The following is an 18495-nucleotide window of genomic DNA, read 5'->3' on the forward strand; positions in this document are numbered from 1 at the left end:
CGAGCACATAATATTAAGATTTGGTTGTCCAAAAATTATCAACTCTGACAGGGGGGGTTCATTTAATTCCTCTGTATTTAAAGAACTTAGTGCTAAACTCGGTATTCAGTTAAAATTTGTTACTGCGTATCACCATAATACTTCCGGTTTAGAGGAACGAGGTATCGGTATTTTGCAAAGTATAATTAAGCATTTTGTAACCCCGAAACATGATGACTGGATTACCTATCTACAACCAGCGGTGTTTACGTATAATGTTACGCGCGGCGATTCCACTCGTTTTAGTCCGTTTTACCTCATGCATGGGTTCGAAGCCCGTCTGCCCTGGGAAAGTATGCTTCACGCAGATCCCTGCGAAAATAGTGCGAACACAGACAAACTTGAAAGACTAAACAAGGCACGAGACGCAGCTCAAGAAAATTTACGCAAACGATTTGAGTCCCAAAAGAAGTATTATGACAGACGTCATCAAGCAACAAGTTACGCTCCTGGTGAATTGGTATTATTATATAACCCCACTCAGAAGGCAAAAACGGCTAAGTGCTTTTCAGGTGTTTATTTTGGGCCCGCGGTAATAGTAAGAAAGGAAAATAACAATGCCTATTTAGTGGAATATGAAAACAAACGCGGCAAGATTGTGTCCGATTTAGTGGCTGTACAGAGGTTAAAACGCTATCACCGCCCTTCAGGGGGTGAGGAAGAAACGAATATCGTATCTCTTCAAGAAGAAGATTTCGAACCAGTAACCGCCTATACGTAGCCCAAAGCACATGTCGTAATTGTTTACCTTCTGTGTGGACCTTATTTTTATAATTTTTATATTTTATTTTAATTTTATTTTTCGTTCCATTTCCCTAAAAGTATCAATATGTCAATTCGTTTTCTCGCCAAACGTATAAAACCTAATGTACGCACCATTGTTGTTTTCTCGTAGAAGTAAAACTATTTTGTTAGGCAGTTGCATGTTTTATATATGAAGTTATTTATAAACACGCTCTGAAATATATGTGCATTTTTTCCATCCATGCATGAGTTATAAAAAGATTTAAATATGTTGTCAGTGAGCTCATTTAGTTAATTAAAGCAACGAAAGTGCGGCACGAGCGTTATCTAGTGTATATTTGTCTTTTCTATTGTGTATATTAAACCTACCGGTAGTATGTGAAAAGACCCGTTATTATAGTTAATAACGTAAGAAATGTTAATGTCCCCATGACATTTAGCCTTAAATAAAGAAAGAAGTCTGCGTAAGCCGACTAAAATGAAGCAGAGAACCAAGTTCTCATTTAGACCATGTAATTTGTGCTAATAATAAGCAAGGTGTGAAGTTTCATACGTTTGACGAGATATTTTTTTTTATCTATTTTCAGTTAAAATTATTCCTGGCCGACAGTTTGACTTTATCTTCTTGACCCCTCCTTGAATAATTCCTATTTACATTGCACTAATTGCATTGTTTCTAAAAACTAATTAAAATACCCGAGAAAATTTTAAGTTAAATTTATTTTGTGTAAAAATATGTGATTTATCAAATTTATTGATTTGATATTTATTGGCCGAAAAGTAATTCATTTATTTTCAATAATAACTAAAAATAACAGTTGTGGTCATTTTAGCAAGTTTAGGTTCAATAATTGCTACATATTTCAACAAGATGCAGTTTTTCCTATATTTATTAATTTTAATTGCATTTATCTCGCATGTCAATTCCCTATCCTTCAAGGAAGTGGTCATCAGATCTTTCCAATACCCGTACATCATTTCTTCAGTAATTACGTTAACACTAGTTTTTATTTGTATGTTAATTATTGCTTTCATTTGTTGTCAGCGAAGATGTAAAAAGTTAAAAGTTTTGGAAAATAATTGCCCAAGGGAAATGGAACGAGTAAATATGTCTTCAAGTGTACAATTTTTAAATATATCCCAGTCGGATAGCGACTCTTGGCACAGTGGTCCCACCCAACCCGTTACATGTCGAAATCTTGAGTCTGTTTTTACCTTTCCAGACCCCTTTTATGACCAAGCAGATACTTCAAACGTAATTATCCCACTTGAAATTCCTCCCGTCCGTCTAGATACATTTAATGTTGCATGTCAAACTCTTAATCCATTAAAGTTAGATGATGTTAACACCTCATCTCGCTCTGTTCAAACTAATCCTGTTAAAGTAAAAAGAGTTAAAGGAGTTACGGTGAAAACACAAAACGTAGATGTGTCTCGAACCGACGACCCCCAGCCCCACTCTGAACCAATTGTCCCTTTCATTCAAAACATGTTTTACGACGACATATAATCAAGGTGCCTTTCCACGCACTCCCCTAGCCGTTATGCAACCGAGTTCGTACTAGCCTGGGGCGCCGAGCAAACATCTCCTTTTTTTTATTTTCCTCCGGCTCTGTCTCGATGAAATCCAGGTACATCAAGAACCAAAAGTTCATGAAAGGTACTCTCTTCCTCTTCCTATTTGCTCCTTGGCACCGCCTCCCTCGTTACCAGTCCTAAGTTTCTATCGTCGTGTTCCTCGCAGAGAAAGAACACGTTCCTGTTATTGGTCATCACTCACGGGGGGCTCCGCCCATCCAGAACGGCCGCCATATACTTTTCCCCCTTCCCCCCCCCCTCCCGACTCAGATCACACATCCAGCAGAGATGAACGATGTCTTTAGCTAGACTCTTCGAGTTCCTGCTTTATGCTGAATTGCATTTCCCTCGCAGTTACCACTTCGGTGCGCAGTTTCTACTCCACATTCGAGTTAGCGGAAGACACATATCTTATTTCAGTCTCGGAGAGAGAGAATCTGATGACACCTTTCCTTTCGTCTAGTGTCGGGATGGATGCGGAATTTGTTGTAGATGAACTTTACACTCAGGTGGCTTAGTAGCCTCCAACCGAGGTGCGAATAGTAGCCTTTTCAAGGGCGCTTATTTATGCGATTTTTTCTCGTCACATCAGAATTCTCAAAGTTTCCCAAATGAACTTTAATTACCTCTTACAGATTAATTTCATGTTAATCTTCGTAAAGTAGGTAATAGCGAGTAATTGTGCTTATATTTTACTCTCCCACACGTCATAGACTTTAGTTGAAGTAATATCATACGAAATTCTATACTTTTCTCCCGGCCCGGCGTCATGATGTTCATTTACGGTTCCGTTTCAATTTTTTTTTCCTAAGGCGACCATAAAAAGTAGTTTTTGTTTACCTTATTAGGCTAAAACCTCAAAAGAGTGGATTTAGACGCTTACAGTTGTCATGGGTCAAGTGTAATTTCTTACGCGGCGAGCATTTATGCTAAGTGACAAAGAAAATACACGGCGGGCTATAGCATGACGTAGAGTAGTTTTCCTCTTTTCTGTTTAACGCAATGCCTTATATTTTTTTTTCCTTTATTCTCAGAACCGTAAATTTACTTCACAGATAGCCAAGAAATGTTTTCTAAATCAATAACCCAGATTAGTTTCAGTTTTAAATTTACATTTTTTACCTAAGAGAGACAAATGCGCCCCCCCTATTTTGCCAACGGTTTTAAGACCAACCCAGGCAACCTCCTAGGGTCACACCCGGGATGTTTATGGTTTGCTTTGAGCAATTTTAATTTGATTTTTTTTTGTTAGTATTCTATACCGTTTTTTTTCATTTTTTTAGTTTATTTAGATCACTTTGTTCACGTCACAAACATTTTTTTCTCTCCCTTCCAGATACCAAGCATGGCTGACATCGCGCAATTTTATTGGAGGTGTCTTTTTCTATTCCTGACAACCCTTCCCACTTTTCAATATACAGTTGCAAATGAAAATGAGGATATTTTTGTAAGTGGGTGGGCTTATTTTACGAACAACAAGGTCTTATGGTTCACAGTTCCGATTACATATATACAACTGCCAATATTCACATTGATATTAACATTCGGACTGATAACCACTCAGGCTGTGTTAAGTGGTCAGCTATTCAAAATGATACCCATGATCGTATTCAACAATACTTACGCGAAATTTCACTTTACCTCCCTTGTCGTTTTAAAACCAGCGATAGCCGGCCGAATTGCCATGGGGTGTGGAAAAATGTATCTGGGAGCACTCGAGGGAAAAGATCGATTTTCTTTAATTTAATGAATTTATTTTCGGCGGGTCTTTCAATTTATAACTCCTTTTCAATTCATCACCTTAGCTCTTCTGTTCAAGCTCTAAAACATAATCAAGATCAGATTCAGGCAGAATTACAGGAAATGAAGAAAGACGAAATCCAGACTTTCCGAGTTGTTAATAACATTTTGGTAATCTTCAAACGTTCTCTTATCGCTCTTAAAGCGGATTTAGTTTCGAAATTTTGTGACATCTATACGGAAGAAAGGCACCTAATGGCACTTTTGCACGCTTCAGAATTATTTACCCGTATTGATTTTATGGTAACCGATCTATCGATGAATAAACTGTCTTATCATATGATTTCTCCCGATTGGCTCCGTGTTTTTCTCAGTCTTCATTCTGACTTTAAGGACACCCTGTATATGACGGATCTCGGTCTCTTCTACGCTTTAACCAATGTCTACCTTGTCAATTATGACTTATCCACTCATTCTTTTCATATTTTGTTAGAAACTCCCAATTTACTACGTAACGCCATTTCTCCCGTTTATCGGACTATAAATGTTGACACTTTTGTTGATAATAAATGGTTCCGGGTTAAGGTTCCCCAATTATCATATAAAATGGAACATAATGGTCAAACCCAAATCGTGGAAATTCTTGATAGTCATTGTAAATTTAATTCCTTCATTTACGTTTGTATTCATACGGAACTTTCAATTCACGATAATATAAAATGCTTAACAAATATTCTCTTTCATAATTCCACTATTTCCTGCTCCACAGAAATAAAATCCCACGTCGGGGGCCACCTCACGAAAGTTCGCACTCGAACAGGAGTGATAGTTTCCGGCACAGGCAAATTCCTCCAATCACAAACTTTAAACGGCAATTTAAATACACACAAAACAATAACAGTGTCTGAAGGAACATCCTTTTTCTGTAATTATAAGAATTTTGATCAATTGATTTTTGATGATGAAATCATCCACACTCGTAGAGTTTTAGATACAGAAATAGCTATTCGAGCAATTTCTCCACTTTTTAATACCTCTGAAAATTTTTCAAATGTAATTCTTCCTGATTGGACTGACTTTCGACTGGCCATGGAGAAATTAAATCAGTCAATCGCGAACGAACCCAAATTTCATGAAATATTTTTGTCCCATTTTCCCGTTACTATTATCCTATTACTAATTTGGAACTTCATTTTAACTGTTTATTTATGCTATACGTCAGGCGTATGCAAGCGCAAACAAACCTTGACTAGTGAGCGCTAACAGTGCGTCACTATGTCGCCTTGATTTATTCATCCATTCTATTATGTACCTTTCGTAATTAATGATTTTAAGGTCATTGGAGCCATGTCATTTACTCTTTTATTTTACTTGTGGTTAGGTCCGTTTTAACAGCTGTGACGTTACCAAATTTTGGGTTAATTTTTTTTTCTCGTCAGTTCCTCATTTTTTACAATGCTTTGACACTTCTGACATGATATTAATGGATTTCGTCGGGTTAATTTTCTGATACCAGGGGATATATTTGATACCATCTACATACTACTTTTATATATATATCAATATTTAATCCTACATATTTTCGTTTATTTTATAGTGCCATGTCATAACTTTAGTTTTATATTGCACATTATTTTTGGGAGAAGCCAGGGGCTATATATATAATTTAGTCAATATATACATATATTACTTTTGATGAAGTCAGATTTTCATTTTAATGGTGTTCCAGTGTTAAGGCGTCAAATGACATTTTCCGCCTTTTATTTTATTTAGCCTTCATTCAAACTTTGTTTTATAATTTATATCACTTATTGGGCAGTTTATTTTATTTTAGTTTACTTATCTTTACTCATGATTTTCACTTGCCTATAGAAGACGATTCCTTTACACATTTTTTATATATTTTTCAATATTGAATGACTGTGAGCAATGTAGTTTATTCCTATGTCCAACCTGTTTCCTCCCCTGTTCGGGAATTCCAAGAGTTCAAGGAATTTCGAAAAGTCCAGTGATTTTTTGAGGCCGGAAGAAGAACGCATTCCTGAAAGCTTTGGAGCTCACCAGCCTCCTTTGGTTTTCAGCGGTGTATGTCACGTAGCAGCACCGAAAATCCTATTCCCAGTGACATCCCAGGATCGGAACAGCGTCAGAAACATCAGAAGAAATGTCATCTTACAGAGCAAACCCCCCCCCCACGACTCTAACCCCCCTTAAGAAGAAGCATGAACATCTTTCATGTACATCGTCCCCTTTTGCTCTGTAAGGCCAGGCAGTGTATTTCACCACATATTGGAACTTTCCGGGCACAGTCAACGACCCAAATGTGTTGAGACCCACCCCTGTGGATCAGCAACCTGCCAGGCCACCTGTGAACAGTTTAATCCTACCAGTGGCCATATTTACTGTTTCCCTCTTGGAGTGATAGCAGCACGGTACACCTTCCGTTTTCACATGGAACCAGCGTACGAAATGTGTCGCCATTCGATGTGTGCCGGAAATATGCAATGGCGTCTGCTGTGAACTTTCGGGGGCCTATCATAAATACCCCCCAGTGTTCGCCATTGGACAACGCATATTTTGGGGCTTCGAAACGCTACTTGGAATGGCTTCCCATGGACTACCCTGTGTTCGCCCGCCCCACGGCCAACGTCTTTTCATCTGACCTTTGCTGGACAGTATTTCAGAACTTTCCACACCGGGATTCGAATCCGGTCCCCCAGTGCAATTGTGATCGGTCAAGGACCGTGTATGTCCCGGAACAGTGCTTCGTACCCCAGGACTCCGGGGTTTGAGTGTATTTGGATTGCCCTGCCTTTTGATTTCTCAGGTCATAGTGCGCACACATAGTGTGCTACGAACGTCAGTGAAAACATAATCTTCAACTATTTTTTTTAATCTTCGTGTGGTTGTGCTCAGTCCAGTAGAGCTTGGTGTTTACCACGGTCTTTTTGCTCTCGCCTCGAACTGTCATCCTGATGAGGCGGAAGATTGCGAGCATGCGGCCTTAAGGTTTCTTACGGATTACGTTCTGTGCTTATTTAGCACTTGTTCAGAAGCAAGTCGCATGTATCGCGTTACGATGCAGTGTGTTGAACTTTCCGCTGACTCCACGGACCTGCAAACAACACTTTATATCGCATGTTGACCAACCGTCAGCATTGTTGATTACGAAAGACTCTTCCAGCGTGTGGCTAAAGTAAACATAGGACTTTATTTCAGCATTCAAGCTTGAGCTTAATTCTGTTTCATTTAATTTTCGGTGAAGGGTCTCCGACATTTTTTTATTATTTTATTTTATGTAACCTTTTTTTTTCATGTAATAAACAAAAACCTTTTAAATTTTGGTGAATGGCAGAAGGTTCAATTTAAACTTTAATTATTACAATTTCAATTTTGGAAATTGTTTCGCAAGAGGGAGTGTCGTACCATGCCCTGTTCGGTTAAGAAATATTGACCCTGGCAGACCTTGTCAGCTCCTGCTCAGAAATGTGTAGAATAAGCTTTCTACAGGAAATGGTAAGAACACTGGCCTTTGGCAAGAGGTGACGAGAGGCCAAGCGAGTGTTTAAATACGTGCGCTTGAGAGCGACACGAGGTCTTTTAATCTGGAATCATCGGAGAAGCAGGAGCTACTGGTCTTATTTCTAAACCGAACAGGGTAAGCTAGTCTACACCCATTCTGCCATTTGCATTGCTCACTTCAGTCTAGAAACGAATCATGAGTCTATTTGAATGAATAGTCAGATATTTGTACCTGCCCGTTCAGGGCTGTCTCTACCATCAACTAGTACTAATAGCTACATCCCTATTTAAGATCCCGAGTCAGAGGAACGCTACGATCCAACCTTTTGCAGGGTGATGTGTGGTCAGCATGACAAACCCCTGTGACTGGTTAAGCTACTCATTTGTAGCTCCCCAATTTCCTCACGAAGGGGGTGTCCAACGGTTCCATACACTCTCTGAAATCTTAGGAGAAAAGTTGTTACAATTCTCCCAGGAGACTCGAACTAGCACATGTCCTGTAGCCCGAGCCCAAGGCCTGATGTCTTATGGTGCAGGGTGCACAACACTTTTGCAAAGTCTAAATATCCTGAAAATTATGCAAAATGAATCATTTTCATTAAATTGGCAGCAGCATTGTTGGGAGAAATTGATTTTGTGATTAGTTTAGGTGAAATTATGAATTTCTAAGTAAAACTGGGGCAGATTGGTATTTTATAATTTCAATTGAAATCCATTTTACAATGTTAAATATTTTGAAATTTCAATGTATCTGCATTGCTATCAGTGGGAATTAGTAATAACTTTAGTATCAGCTTAACACAATTTTTTTAGCCTTTCTTATTTATAGACTATGTAGCACTGGCCACATTGTCTCCTGATCTGATTTTTTTTTCTAGTATATATAAAATATCACACATATATATGTTTAATATACTGGGAGAAAAATGTATGTATGCATGTAATTAGTAAGAAAACATAAATTTTTACTTCACTGAAATACTTTTGTGTGATTCAAGTTACCTTTTTAAAATTTGTATTAGTTTCTCTGTATCATGCTACAAGTTCTTATATTTCTTGAGGCATTAACATTACCATTTACTTATTTTTTCTTTTGTCCACAATCTAATCTTTAACCTCTTTTGCAGATGCCCTATTTTGATATAGAGTATAAAGTTTTGACAGGGTTTGCAACACTCACGTGTGCAAGTTTTGCATTTTACAGTGAGTTTACAGTTATATTCACCGGAGGTGTTGGCAAAAATGGCTCTACAGTTGCAGTAAGTTTTATGTCGCAACGAAAACAATCTTTACGGACAACACTGTGCATGATGCCCTATTCCTTCTGGCTTTCAACCTGGAGCATGTTTTCTTCCAAGAAGTGGGATTATGGGGAGTTCTAGAAAAGGTTCAAGGTTCCTGCACGTAATATTTCCTCCTTCGACAAACTTACTAACATCTCTTAAAAATGTATATGAATAATGTAATTTATTTTGCAGGTACTGTAAGAGCAAGGAGCTACACAAGCAATTGTGGTTATTGAAGATTTGTTCACGCAAGTAGATTTCTAGTACATGACGTAAATCACATGGCAGAGTGGTTATCATAATGCCCTCCTAAGTTGGGTATTTTGAGTTCGAATCATCGCCATTTCAGTTCGGTTGTTCTATCATCTACTTTATCAATTCCCCATTTGTCCTCTTCATAGAGATTAATGTGTTGGCTCTTTGGCCGAGTGTATTAATTGGTCGACTTTCAGACTCTCCACTGAAGTTCATGTGATCCAACCAGCTTTATATGGGTGTTCTTTCTGAGTCTCTCTTCATCAGTTCCATCTAATCATTAATTATGCTCATCAATGTGATTAGCTAAAAGTGGCAGAAAAACTATGCTAAATATAAAAAATACAAAATACATGTATGTATATATAGGTAGATAGTATCCAAGGAATGCTAAAATACAGTACAATATGGAATAAGGATGTTTCTTTTTTGTTGTTCAATGTAATCGAGGATGTGGAAACCTTTTTGGAAAATATACTTTCTTGTCCCATTACAAAAGACACAATTTTTCCAATTGAATTGTCATATTTTGCATTTTTAGATCTAAAATTCCATATCTCAGGGTTTGAAATAAATGCAAGCAAATATGTTCATCTTTGTTGATGCAAACTTTTTGTCAGTCTCAACCCCAAAAGTTATTTGTTTGAGTTTCAACCAAAGTGTAGAAGTTACTTTATAGTTGTTCCTTCAGTTGTTTCATACAGTCTCATCTAAATACCCTCATCATTGGAGCTCTCGTCAAGAAGTAGAAGGTTTATAGAAAATAACCAAATAGCAAATATGAAAGATGGATGAGTATATCTAGTGAAGTTAAGGAGAAATTCATACCATCAAGAAGAATGTTTCATTTTATATATCTAGACTCCAGACAACATAGTGGTAACACCATCACCTTGTCATTACGGGATCCAAGGTTCAATACCCAGTGGAGGCACATAGTGTACAGGTCCTAGATTAAACTAGACCCAGTCCTGATTAGTCTATCTCTGTGTAAATTGGTCTTAATATTCAAATTTGTTTACCTTTCACTGTCAACAATAAATTGATTTCAAAATACTCATTGTTTGAACAGATACTCAACTTGACTGTTCATATCACTTTAAATACAAGATGAGGGGAAACACTCCTGTATACATTTCTGGGCTTTGTAAATGGGCTATTGGAACATTCTGGGAAATATTTATTCTTATTTTATATATTTTTATTATTTTTTTTTATATATAAATATGCATGTGTGTGTGTGTGTTTGTTCCGGCATAACTCGAATGCGTGGAGCGATTTCAACCAAACTTGGTACACATATCACTTGCAATCTGGAAGGAAATAGTGTGTGAGTAAGCCACCCTAGGGGAGGGCTGGGAAGGGGGTGACATGTAAAAATAATTGAAAACGACCCCAATATTAGTGTGGAATCCATAGTTTTTGGGGTCGATAAGATGAATAGTGACACTCCGAATACCTTTCAACTCCCAAGTTCATCACCTATTGGCATGGTGGGTGAAAAATAAAATGTCAAAAATGACGTAGATTAGTGTCGAATCCATAGTTTTCAGAGTCGCTAAGCTAATTGTGACGTTCATGATAACCAAACTTGGTACACACATGACTTACAATCTGGAAAGAAATACTCTGGGGGTAAGACACCCCTGTCACCCCTAGGGGTGGGGGTGGGAAGGGGTGATGTAAAATTAATCGAAAATGACCGATATTAGTGTGAAATCCATAGTTTTTGGGGTCAATAAGATGAATAGTGACACTCCCCATGCCAATCAACTCCAAGACACCCCTGTCACCCTTAGGGGTGGGGGTGGGAAGGAGGTGTCATGTAAAACGACCGATATTAGCATGGAATCCATAGTTTTCAGGGTCGCTAAGATGAATAGTGACACTCCCAATGCCGTTCAACTTCAATACACCTCTGGCACCCCTAGGGGAGGGGATGGGAAAGTGGTGACATGTAAAACGACCGATATTAGTGTGGAATCCATAGTTTTCAGGGTTGCTAAGATGAATAGTGACACTCCCAATGCCATTCAACTCCAAGACACCCCTGGCACCCCTCCGGGTGGGGGTGGGAAGGAGGTTTCATGTAAAATGACCGATATTAGTAGGGAATTCATAGTTCTCGGGGTCACTAAGATGAATAGTGACACTCCCAATGCCGTTCAACTCTCAAGACACCTCTGGCACTCGTGAGGGTGGGAAGGGGGTGACATGTAAAATGACCGATATTAGTGTGGAATCCATAGTTTTTGGGGTCGCTAAGATGAATAGTGACACTCCCAATTCCGTTCATCAGCAATACATCCCTGGCACCCCTAGGGTTGGGGGTGGGAAGGAAGTGACATGTATAAAATTGTCGAAAACGACCGATATTAGTGTGGAATCCATAGTTTACGGGGTCGGTAAGATGAATATTGACACTCCCAATACAGTTCAACTCCAAAGCACCCCTGCACCCCTAGGGTTGGTGGTGGGAAGGGAGTGATATGTAAAAATCATCGAAAACTACCAATATTAGTGTGGAATCCATAGTTTACGGGGTCGCTACAATGAATAGTGACACTCCCAATGCCGTTCAACTCCCAAGTTCATTTTACACTATAGTTAGAATTCATTATTTTCCTGTCTAATAGAAGACTGGTATAAATAAATACCCGGGCAACGCAGGGCAATCAGCTAGTATATCATAGGTAAAATAGAGATGAAATGAAGTTTTTAGTTACAATTTCTAATCCAAAGTTATTGATTTTAGAACCTATTATGAGGTTATTCCGGTAGTCTCTGACCCTGCTGTAAAAATAGTTGGGCAACCCTGGTTTGGAGCTATATAAATTTACTCCCATTATATCCATCTCTATGATCTTATAGTCTCTATTTCCAGCAACTGCTGGGAGTGGTTAGCACAACATACAATGAAACAAGTGATAAAAAGTCCGAATATTGGTTAAGGCATTGATTTGATTCATAAGTTTGTTCTGGTTCTCATTGCCATATTGCTTTTCTATCTAGAGATTTAGAAAAGCAAAACAAAATTAACAGAAATTTAATTTAAATAAATATTGATAGAACTATTGAGAAATGTATGATGTAACATTTCAGCTTCAGAAATTGTCTTTTTATTTTTCATTATCCAACTATTTCTTGGTTAGCTCCTTGCACATAAAAAAGAGTGTAATTCATATTGCTGTGTATTGATCAATACAATTCCTTTTCAGACGTCGTCCAAGGAAAAGTATGCTTGATTAACATAAAAGTTAACATGTGCAACATTGTTAATAAGATTTTGTCTTATTCTTTGCCAGATACCAATTGTAGGCATTGAACTGGCACATTTAGCTTCGATGATATTTCTAGTCAGTTTCACTGTGAACTTTATTATGTTTTGCCAAGTGATCCTGGGAGGTGGCGTGGGCAAGAATGGTTCGACAGTTGCTGTAAGTTATCATGGAATAATTATATTGTTCATGTTGAAGCTTGCTAGTTTTTAACTGGCTTGACTCCTCAAGTAGGTTTTGTTTGTTGGTCATGCAGAATAACAAAATGGTGGTTCTTGTTTTATCCGTTGCATTTTGTTTGAAATGTAAATGTGTCTTTTTTTCTCTAGATAAATTTCCATTCACTTGTTTTCTTCTTCCGTGTAGTACAGTGGAAATTCCTTATAGGAAAAACAATTATGCCTTATTTCAATTGAAAAAAATTGAATCTGATTTGAGGTCATCTTAGAGTAACATGAAGAATTTGTCTGTGGTAGTGGGCCTTCAAATATTGATCCTGAACTGAAAGATGCAGTTGAATTGGAACTTCACATAATCACCATCTTCATCTTAAAATGTAGTTTAGTTTATCTTACCAAAACACAATGACAAATTAAACTACCAAGGCAGATATTTTGCATACATGTGCCTGTGATTATTGTCACATTAAAATGATATTTAATTCTACAGATGCTAGAGCGTAGCATGCTTGATAATGGGAGACTTGAATGAGTACGAACTAATGAAAGTGGTTCCATGCAGTACTCTAGTGTGAACATCTTCCTGGAATATCTGTAATAGAATTTGATCTTCCTGGAATATCTGTAATAGAATTTGATCTTCCTGGAATATCTGTAATAGAATTTGTAGGGCTTTGCCGATACCATTTTTAAAACACCAGTAATGCATCATTCTTCAAAACTGAAATTCAGAGATATGCAAGACTGGTCAAAAGAAGCATTCAGGATTTCCAGACTCTGCATTTCTTGATACCTCAGAAAAGTGTGAATTTGCTACCAGTTCATCTCATCGTGAAAACTTGGATCTTTCAGCATTGCAGACTGTTGAGGGTTCACAACAGTTGGAATTCTTGAATTGCCAGATTTCTGGCTGTTCCTGGCTGTTAAGAAATTTTGAAGATCTAAAATTATTTTGCCAAGTCAGGATTGGCATTCAAATTTTGTGAAAATATTTTCTTAGCCATATATTTAAATCCGACACACAGTTAATTACTCAAAATTTTGTAGCATATTTCCGTTTTGTATCCAAGACTATTAGCCACTAAGTGTAATGGTTTCAAGAGAATATATGTGTACGTATGTGTGTGTGTGTGTTGGCATAACAGTAAGTGAGCATTTATGTGAAATTAACCTTTACCAGTTCTGGCTTCCTTTCAAATCTATTTTATAATATTGTGAAAGAATATGTTTATGAGATAGACTGACAAGCATTGGACTTAAAATTGATGGTTAATATGACACACGTTTTTCATGGTTGTGAACACACATCTTTTAAGCAATCCTGGGTTTGATCACTGATGGGTGTTCCAAAATTTCAGCTTTGACCCAGCATAGTGAGGATAATTGGTGAGCTACTTAAAAAAATATAGTAGCCAACTCTGATCTCGAAAGCCAGAATACAGCAGTGATAGACCTGGATGCCCGACCATAGTTTGCAAACTTTGATTCTCAAAAGGCTGTTGGGCCTTTCTGGTGGTGTAGTGATAATGTCATTACCTTGTAATGAAAGGGTCCTGGTTTGATACCCGGTGGAGAGACACAGTGGTCCAGTTGCACTTTACACTGTAGATCCAGTCCCGATTAATCTGTCTGTGCATATAAGTGGACTTGAAACAAGAAATCAAATCAAAAAGCTTGTTGCAACATGGAGCTTACTTTAGTTTTTTTTTTTTTTTGTTAAGCAAAATAAACTGACTCTTATTTATATTATGAGATTACATTTATTAGGTAGTCGTGAGGCCCCATTAAAAAAATGGTTTGCTTATGTAAATCTACTATTCAAGTTTTGACTAATGCCTCAGAGTAATGCTCCATTGGCTTATATGTAAGAGTAACTTGGTGCAAGATTGATGTCATGTTTCCTTTTTTTTTTCAAACTTCAAGTTCATTATTCATTTTTGTCATTTCAATCTTTAGAGGAAAAAACTAGCTTTCTAGAAGCTCAATAGTTGGCACTCTTGCCTTAGGTGTGAATAGTCCTGAGTAAAATCCCCCAGTGCCAGCACCTGAAAAGTTTCATTATTGAGCCATTATCATTAGGGCAATTGAAGATATTTTTTTTCACATTATTTTTTATTAAAAATTATGAATCCCAAATATCGTCAGGTAATTCAAAGTCATCATTGTTTTCACAAAAACATGAAAAACTGTTTTCTTATGCTTGTAATAACAGTAAACTACAAGAAAATAATTCTACAATGCAAGCAATGCATACATACAAGAAAAACTAACATTTGTGATGTTACTCAATGTGTTGAACATGCATTGCATTAATAAAAATGAGTAGATTCTCATGAACACATGCTCGAAATGCCACAGAGTAGTGGCTTGTGAGCATGTGCTCCAGTTTCCAACCTAGAACCTTTCGTACATTGTAGTATCATCTTTATGACCTGGCGATACACAGACATACTGTGTGCGGTATATACAGGGTGTTACAAAATACCTGTTAAAATGCTTGGGAGGTGATTCGACAAGTAAAAACAAGGAAAAAATGCCATGTGAAAGAATGTCGAAACGGCACCATTTTTGAGTGACAGGCGTGCGAAAATCGCCTCACACCATGTTTAAAGCACAATAACTCAAGAAGGAAGAAAGATATCAATGCCGGATTAAAAGAATACAAAGAAAGTTGTACCTCACGAATACAATGGTGCAGTGTAAATTGCGCAAGGGAACTCTCAAAGAAAGTGGGGAATCCCCTGATGGAAAATACAGGAAATTTACTACTATTTTCTACATAATGTTGAGATTGGAATGTAGCCAGTAAAAAATGACTATGTATGTCCACATGTCCCACTACTGCTGGGACACTGTCCCACACTCGGGAAATAGGAAATTAACTGCAAATCTCCTGTTGCACACGGTTCACATTGTGGTACGAAGAAGAAAAGAAACCAATTTTTCGCATGTCCCATTCCTGGGACACCATCCCACATGTAGTCAGGCTGTACATACTACAAGAGAGCTCCCTAAAGAAAGTGTGTAATCCTCGAAGGAATGAAGACTGAGAATGGCAAGAAAATGCACACAATGGCGTGTAACATTTTCAGGCACAGCACGTCTTGAAGGGATTCCCCTGAGAAGCGCAACTTCCGCTCATGCAGATCGACGGTATGTAGTACAGCGATCTCCAGCATCTTCACTCGCACCTTTCACTAAAGGACACTATGCGGTGCTGATAGGGTCTCACAAACACCGGTATACTCGGACACGTTGTTGAAAATGTCCGCCATTGACTTAAAGACAGATGGCATCGGCAAAACACTGATTGTCTTGTATGCGCAAATACCTCTGGCATGTCACCAATTGTCACAGCAGTGGCACTAACACGAGCAACGAGGTCCTTAGCACTTTCCACAGGGGTGTCATACACGAGCCTTTTCATTTCTCCTCACACAAAGAAATCCTGTGGTGTGAGGTGGCCACGGTAAAGGTCCATTCCTGCCAATCCAATGATCACCGAAAATATCGTTGAGTAACGCCCTAGCTCCCTGGTCGAAATGCACGGGGGCGCCGTTGTGTTGAATCCAGATACGTTTTCTACCTACCAGTGGCACGTTTTCCAAAAGTTCAGGTAATACGTCATGTAGAAACACCCCATAATTCCCACGACACAAAGTAGAGGGCAGAATGTACGGGCCTATAAAGTGGTCACCTACTACGCCACACCATTCACTGCGAACCTATGTTGGTGATGGCACACAATGATTGCTTGCAGATTGTCCATATCCCAAACGTGCCTGTTGTGGCTATTGAACATGCCGTCCCTGGTAAACATTGCCTCATCGGTCCACAAAACTATTGTTGGGAAATCTGGAATGGCAACAGTTTGTTGCACGTACCATTGGCAGAAATCCATGCATAGGGGAACGTCTCTGGGCAGGATGTGGTGCACCTTATGCAATTTGTATGGGTGCAATCCCTCCTCCTGAAGAACGCGAGCACGTTGCTGTGGTGTATATTAGAAAATTAAGAGTGTTTAGGTTCGAATCTTGTCTTAGTTATTAGGCATAGATGTTCACTTATGTAAAAGAAATAAATGTACCAAAATAATTAAGACACGGGATGGTGCATCGTGTCAACGGTCCAATAAGTTCGGCCAACGGATTAGGATGCACAGGTTCCTTATTCGTTGGTCTTCATTCACGAGCCAAGTTCATGACAAAATTATTATTACAAGAAGAAATCAGAACACTGAAACATATTATGACATAGTATTTAATGCATTGTAGTTGACATACTTACAACACCTTGCCACCCATCTCCACATGCACCATGCAGACAATACACGATCACTTAACAGTGATGCACTGGGTTAAAACAATTTAGCAGCGCAGACCATTGATGGCTAGCGTTGCATTAAAGCACTAGTCTTTACATACGCACCATTTCCTAACAAGTTAAAAAAGTTAAAGTTGAAAACTGAGTCCAAAACCAAAAGTCTAAACTTTGTCAGGTGAGGAGAAAATACTTTCCTCTCCGACACGTTAAGGTGCTGAAGCGAGAGTCTGAATGCGAGTGTGAATGTCAAATCTCAAGTTCCTACTTCCTCTTTTTCCTTAGAGTTCCTCCGCTCCGGGAGCAATTGTCCTTTTTCTCTATTGGTCGTCAAACTTTTAACTCCGCCCACACGTGGTCATGTTTACACTGAAGGGTGATAATCGCTAGCACAAAAACACAATAACACCTTGTTTGAGAGCTGATTTCGAGGACGAATAGTATGTTCTAATTAATTTTTATTGCTCACAGCTCGACACTTCGTTAAAGTTATGCGTTCTGTGGCTGTCGAAACTTCACTGAGGCGAACAGATATTTTTGGGCAGGGTTGTAGTTCAAGATTCCGTACTATTTACCCTTGTCACTTCACTGTCACTGAGCCAGACTGGCGGGCACGCTCGTAGAAATTATGTCCGTCTGCGAGGGCCTGTTATGTGTAGGACGATTGTTTTGATTCCGGGCCTGACCAGCCGCTCACTCCCCTGAGAACAGAGGGTCCTTGTTCGGGACGAGGGCGAGTCTCGGGGGTTTTAAATTTTAAAATGCCTGAAGTTCCGTGATTATCTGCATCTCTAAATTTCAACCATCACGCTGAACTTGAATTGATTGTGACAGTGAGCCTGGATGTGGACTGGATGGATATCAGAGTTTATTGCAGGAACACACTGGCTTGTTTATCTCGAAGTAGTACTGTATTTTCCATCAGGGAATTCCCCATTTTCTTTGAGAGTCCCCTTGCGCAATTTACACTGGGCCTCAATTGCTGCACCATTGTATTCGTGAGGTATGACTTTCTTTGTATTCTTTCAATCCGACATTGATATCTTTCTTCCTTCTTGAGTTGTTGTGCTTTAAACATGGTGAGAGGCGATTTTCGCACACCTGTCACATTTTTTGAAATGGCATTTTTTCCTTGTTTTTACTTGTCGAATCACCTCCCAAGCATTGTAACAGGTATTTGCAACACCCTGTATAAGCACGTGGTCAATTTCTGAGAACAAGCATTATTTTTATTCATAACAAAAGTGGAGCACTGGAACATGTAGCCACTGCAGAAGTAAGTGCTCACCATGTGAGCAGGTTTTCATCCTTTTTATTCGTACAAAATTGAGTATGCACTCCAAAAAGTTGAGAATTGAGAAAATACTTACTTTATTATTATGACTGCATGTCACCTAATTTAGAAAACCACTTTGGAGGCCTTTGCCCTCAATTGGCTCTTGGCTAATTCGAATTTTCTTGACCGTTTGATACCACGCAGAAGCAAGCATCAAGTTCTTGATAAAAAGATATGAACGTTGAAATATATTTTTATCAGAAAGTAATTTTTTGAAA

General features: G+C 38.5%; 1 protein-coding gene across 6 annotated transcripts in view; it reads left to right on the top strand.

Moving 5' to 3' along the window:
- Nucleotides 1-18495, top strand: part of bbc (choline/ethanolaminephosphotransferase 1 bbc) — a 122562-nt gene that overhangs the window by 44441 nt on the left and 59626 nt on the right. For 3 of the 6 annotated variants that reach the window (XM_083134054.1, XM_083134051.1, XM_083134050.1), the window contains exon 5: nucleotides 8751-8882. The exons of 1 other annotated variant lie outside the window; for it this stretch is intronic. In XM_083134054.1, the coding sequence (XP_082990180.1) occupies nucleotides 8751-8882 (132 nt within the window). Of the gene's footprint in view, nucleotides 1-8750; nucleotides 8883-12469; nucleotides 12602-18495 lie in introns of all 6 variants that reach the window. 2 more of the 6 variants (XM_083134055.1, XM_083134052.1) reach the window with 2 other exon arrangements.

This window comes from Lepisma saccharinum, chromosome 13, assembly GCF_977018435.1.
Source record: "Lepisma saccharinum chromosome 13, izLepSacc3.1, whole genome shotgun sequence".
Classification (NCBI taxonomy): Eukaryota; Metazoa; Arthropoda; class Insecta; order Zygentoma; family Lepismatidae; genus Lepisma; species Lepisma saccharinum.